This window comes from Amphiura filiformis, chromosome 3, assembly GCF_039555335.1.
Source record: "Amphiura filiformis chromosome 3, Afil_fr2py, whole genome shotgun sequence".
NCBI classification, from domain to species: domain Eukaryota; kingdom Metazoa; phylum Echinodermata; class Ophiuroidea; order Amphilepidida; family Amphiuridae; genus Amphiura; species Amphiura filiformis.
This window is the reverse complement of record NC_092630.1, coordinates 80642617-80648616: the sequence shown is the minus strand read 5'-3', so window position 1 is coordinate 80648616 and position 6000 is coordinate 80642617. Positions and strand designations below refer to the sequence as shown.

The 6000-nt window shown below is 36.1% G+C and overlaps 1 protein-coding gene across 1 annotated transcript in view; it reads left to right on the top strand.

Annotated features, from left to right (window-relative positions):
* The first annotated feature begins 648 nt into the window (after window positions 1-648).
* Window positions 649-6000, top strand: part of LOC140149246 (glutamate receptor-interacting protein 2-like) — a 53066-nt gene continuing 47714 nt past the window's right edge. Inside the window, exon 1 of the mRNA XM_072171479.1 lies at window positions 649-865. Coding sequence (XP_072027580.1) covers window positions 664-865 — 202 coding nt within the window. The 5' untranslated portion in view covers window positions 649-663. The remainder of the gene's footprint in view (window positions 866-6000) is intronic.

Below are 6000 nucleotides of genomic sequence, written 5' to 3'. Positions count from 1 at the left end.
AGAAAATTGTATTGAAATGTTCAACAACTGGTGGAGCAATGTGTTGAAATGCATGGGTCAGAACTGGGGTCATACAACATGGTATTTTCTCTTGTAATATCCTTAACCAGTCTTACTCATTTATTGTTGATGTCAACTTATAACGTGCCACAGGGAATTCGGCAGCCTCTTTTTCAAAGTGCAAAATCGGTCTAGACAGTGCTACTTAATGCCAAGTTTGAATAAATTAATAGTTCTGGTGATAAAGTGTCACAAACATAATTTTTTTGATTTGCACAAGCCATGGCATCATTACTCAGGCATGAGTACCTATCCATTGAGACTGCTCTGGATTAACTCTATGACACCTGACAACAACCTGTTCGTTTGAGTATGCTGCAAAAATGGATGTAAGAACCACTAGCTAGCAAAGACCAAAGCTTACAAATACTGTTTGGAATCTGTTTATGTTCTTTCAGTAAAATTGTCATTTTGAGGGAATTCCTGTAGTTTTGTGCCAAAGTTGTCCATCTGCAGGAGATTAGAGGTGACAGGCGAGTTCAAAGGGTTAAGAAGTTTGTGCATCTATTCAGATCCTATCATGAGCACAAAGTAGTTGTATTTGACTTATGCCGACTTGCAGCGGTTGTGTACACATATCAATATCAATAATATTATCAGGTCATGACTCTGATCACAAAACATCATTTGGTACGCCTAGCTAGGCCTTACATCGGCAGACAGTGCTGTGAAAATGCTATCTTGGATTTTTTTGCTCGCTGGGATGAGAGAGAAATCAAGTTGATGAAAAAGAGGATGTTAGATTGTCATAGAACTCGACGGAAGAAGGTTCACTTTGAAGATGAGCATTACTTGATGCCTACAGGTGAGTATTATATGAGAGGTGGGTCTAGGAAAGCATTGCAAGTCAATCGTTTGACTTCTGATAGTGCATTGAAATGTTGAAATTTATACATGCATTTAGTATGCCTTAGGGTTCCCAGGTACATGTAGGACCTATACCCGGTATAAATTGGGCTAATGCAACCTATTCAGCAGGCTGAGATTATCGAGTAGTCTTTTATCGTTGGCTGTGTTGAATTTGAAACAAATTGATGGAAACTTAACAATTTGCAACCTGTTGTTTTGGGCAGTTTAAGAGTGTAATTTCAAGTGGGGTTGAAGTTAACAGTGAATCAAGAAGTATTAATGTGCAAAGTTTTATCATATTTGAAGAGTTGAAATGTTTGCTGCTTTTGCAAAGTTAACTATTGTGTGTGTTATATTAGGGAGGTGTTGCAATTTGGCAAATATTTGTTTTTGCAAATGTTTTTTTTTCCAGTTAGGTCCCAGGATTGGCCTAGTCCCAATCTGGGTAGGTGCATCACACAGCTGCACCCCTGGCTATGGGCCTTTATTGGCCTACTCTTTGTGAGTACTAAACTAAGTGTGATTATGTTTGCATTCAGAAAATTAATTCATTTGGGTCACTTGTTACAGTTGGTAAACAGAAATTGATGTATGTGTTGTGGTGTTCATATTCTTTGCGAAAAGTTGTAATAGAATGAAAACCTATTTGAATTAATTTCAACTGGATGATGACCAACATCGTCAGTTAATTATGACTTGTATATCAACGCTTAATCTGTTTTTAATGATTGAAGTAGATTATTTAATAGCCACAACTTTTGGCAGCACGCAGGAGCGTAACTCTAGTCTTATGTCATAGTCATAAACTTGAAACGACCAATAGCATACTTAGTAATCTTTTGTTCATCATCAGTTTTATCTGATTTGTTTTATTGGGTTATCATGACTATTATCGATGTCTTAAGCTTTATGGTGTGGATATAGTCCAGTAAAATTTGTCTTTTGCAATGTATGAGAACAAAATTCAGAAAGGAAAATCTGGCAAAAGAAATAGAAGAGAAAAGTAAAATGTCAAATTAGAATAATGTCAAGTGTAGCGATTGGCAAAATGATTGATTTGATAAAGACTTTGTAAAGGAGTTTGAAAAAAAAAGAGTTTCATAGGAAACAGAAATAATCTGGCTTTAGGAAGTAGATTTGGGTATGGCTTAAATTTCTAGTACCCTAGAAAATGTCATTTTGTGACAGACCTCTGAAAAACTAGGCTATATTGAGAGGTGGAAATAATGAGGTGGTTGAATGCCCAGGATGTAATGACATTTATAAAGAGAATTGCTATTGTATGTGCTATAGAGTGCTGGAACATATTGGTTTCATGATAGCTGGCCCCTGGCTGGCCCACTTTTAATCAGACCTTCAATTGTGATGGTTTTTGGGCTAGTCAGGTTTTGTGTCGAATTTTACTCGGATGTATGGTCTGAAGCTGATTGTAATACCCTCCATAATTCCAGAAATACAGCACTAATTATTTTAGACAACAACAATTATTATCCTGTTTTATCAAATGAAATACACCCAGCTCAATCTGTTGGATCTCAGACTCCTCAATGGTAATAAAAGTGAAATTTTTATATTTGGCAACCTTTTTGGGGGAGGGGCAAAAGCTACAATTTTGCATTCTTCATACTCACTGTTACACAATTCAAAGTATTCAGTCTTATTATAAATTCTTAACAAAAGTGCAAAAACATGTTTTTGGCCTTAGATGCTATTTTAAAAAATTGACCAATTTTATTGTCAGCTAGGTCCAAAAGAAGGTTTATGATTGAGCTGTTTTATTTGGTAAAAGAGGATACTATTTTTAATCCCCAAAATTAGTTTTTCTAGAATGCGGAGTAATCCTCCAGTGGTGTAGTCAGCTTTGTGAGAAAGGGGATGCACAAAATTTCAAATAAAAGCAGGCAACAAGTTTCGTTTTTTGTAAAAAAAGATTTACCTCCACATAAAATACAAGTCACAATTAAGGTAGGCCCCTACAAACAAACAGATTTTACAAGATTTTACAATAATTTAAGGAAATCCTATAATCAATTCTTCATGTGTGATTATGTTACCAAACAATATTTTATCATTCAATCTATTGTAGGAAAATGAACTCCATTGAGGAAATATTTTTTGTTTGACTCCTTAACATTATAAAAGCTACACAGGCAACATGATTTGGGTTGGGGCCACATTAAGGTTTGCCAAGTTGGCCTACGTCATGTGCCACTGACAGTGTAACCCTGAGAGCCCCCTCTGAAGGGGTTAAGGTACTGAAATGTACTGATAATGCTGATTGGAAGTTTAGGAACTGACATTTTGTCTTAAGGGTACTTTTAAAGTTTGATACTCTTAGCATGATTTTGAGAATGCAATATGCTTCTGTAAGTTTACATGAATTGGATTCAGGGCTGTAGCAAGCGGGGCAGCAGGGGAGGTTATGGCCGCTCCACTTTTTGAGCAATTTTGTATGTTTTTTCTTTATATCTTTATTTCAATTTGGGCATATATTTGTATTTTGGCCGCCCCACATTTTTGATGGCCGCCCCACACTCTTCAATCTTGCTTTGGCCCTGCTTGAAATTCTGTAATGGACACTGAAAATTTGATGTACATTATTTGTAGTCAAATTGGGCTTAATTATGTTTGTAGAAATATGGAAGACCTATCTAAAGAGTCTGTGAAGGAGACTACTTAAAAGTAGTCTCCTTCACAGACGCTTTTTGTCATTCCTAACATTTGTCATTCCAAACAAACCATCTGCAATCAAGCAGAAATGACAACTCTGATTTGCTGCAGCTTTCCATCAAATCTCAGGAAATTAGTCCATCCAGAGAAAGGACCCACAATGATCTGGCGGCCGAGAATAAGTGCACATCTGATCACCGCACATGCACACATGATGTTATTGACCAATTGTTTAAAACATAGTACCCCGTAGATGTCAGTCAAAATCAACTGGCCGATCACAATCAACTACTGTAGATCCTTCTATTTCTCACGACTGTATGTTCGTGATAATCACATGCAGTCTGGGTCCGAGACTACAGCACAAGTGAAGAATCAGAATAAACCAGTATTTTGTCCATATTGAAATAGTCAGAGCTGGGGGTGAATGTGTAGCCAACTTTGCATTGAAATTGAAGGTTCCTTGATATCTCCCACCAAGTTTGATTACCCCTTCCCATCTGACCTTTATCCTATGTACTGAAACTTGAAACCATAAACTTTTTTCTACTAATGTTCTAAATTGTTCAATCGTTAGTGTTTTTAAAATACTTTGTAGGTCTAGTAAAAAATAAAGGTGCAAAAAAAGACAAGGAAAGGAAGGAAAATAAAATGAAACAAACAAATAATCAAGAACAACAACAAAAGAAAAGAACAGCAACAACAAGTCATAATTGGTTTTCGTTAGCATAACAATAAGGAAAAAAAAAAAAAGATAGTTTGCTTGTTCAGAATTGGGTTGGTCGGTCGAACGATCGATCGGGATTATTTGTTTTTTAAAATATTTTTTCAGGTCATAGCCAATCATGACTGTGTGCTTTTAATTAGCCTTTTCGAAGCATGAGGTACACAATAGGAGGGCAGTATTCAATATGGGTAAATCCTGCGAAATAAAAGACTTTACCCATTTTGTGCTGCAAGTTTTCTAGCTCTTTATACAATGAATGTATTGCAGTCAGGGGGAATATTTCAGTCTCCATGGCAGGATGCAGTATAGGAAATTTAGTGAGACAGCAATTATTGAATAATATACCATGGGAAGTAATTATTTTACTATTTCATTGATCTGAAATGGTCAGAGCAAGCAGTCATTTATGTTTATATTTACTTGTTCCTAAACAAGTTTGATCAATTGGATACTATGAATCACATTTTTTTTTAATGTTCAAAATATTATAATTTCAGAAATTTGAAAAAGATTAGGCATAATAATAATGACAAATAACTGGTACTAGTGAAATGATAGAATAAGCCTATAATGTCATAACATTCAGTCTATTTTCAGATCATTATTGAGTCACAGCCCTGTCAGTCAGGTTGTCTGATGCGACTGCAGCAACAACTCAAGAAGTGCCTTCATTGAGAACAGAACAACGATTTTAAGTGATGCTTATGGTCACTCCACCCCCCCTAAAAAGTGATACTTACTTACTTCATGCATGTCACAGTTATGATATAGTTTCTGCATTTTGACTTTTTATGCCTCCACTGGAGGTATTACGTTTCCTGGTTGTCTGTCCGTCTGTCATTCCGTCTGCCCGAAGTTGCGAGTGCAACTTCTTGGAACTTGTAAGGTATAATGATGTGATTTGATGGAAAACTGTGATTGGTGCTTGACTTGGTGCCTTCCAGAAAGAAAAAAGGAAAAGTAGAGTATTTCTGTTCAATACGATAGTTTATTGAGTGTCATGACTGAACATGTTCATCAGGACTGTTATCGAAAATTATAACAAGATTTTCATAGTTCTAGTCCAATAAAACAGTATATACTCACTGTGGACCTTGGTCCAAAATCTTAATAAATGGTCAAATTGTTCCAACAGCAAAATCCTCAGCATGCTCAAATGGAACACTGTAGTACCAGTCGTGTAAAAATCAGTGTTGCTTTTTCTTTCATTCTACTGTTTTGAATGACCCATTTTTGTAACTTTTCTGCCATGATCTGATAAAATATGATACCTTAATGTCAAAGGCAGTCAGTCTTCAAAGCGTCAAGGATTCAAATAATGTATCATATCCTAATTACTAATGTTGCATTCATACTTCAGGGATCCTGCTAGTCATAGGCAACCAGTGGGATATTTCAAGTTGTTCAGGGGGAGAATTTTGTTTCACCTTGTGAGAAATGCCCAACTCTCAGGGCTGTACTTGGATCCTACAGTATTTTACCAGAATCTTTAGATTCTCCCCATTTACTATAGTGTGCAGGCTCAGGACATCTGTGAGAATTACAGTAGAATTAATCACTATCATGGTTGATTACCAGTGGGAAATGATTTCTTAGTTTTGGATACTTGGTTAAGATCAATTTTGTATTTCCATTGCTTCTAGGCAAATAAAATGAATAAGCTCCCTTGAGTGGATGTTAAAGATGTTACACAG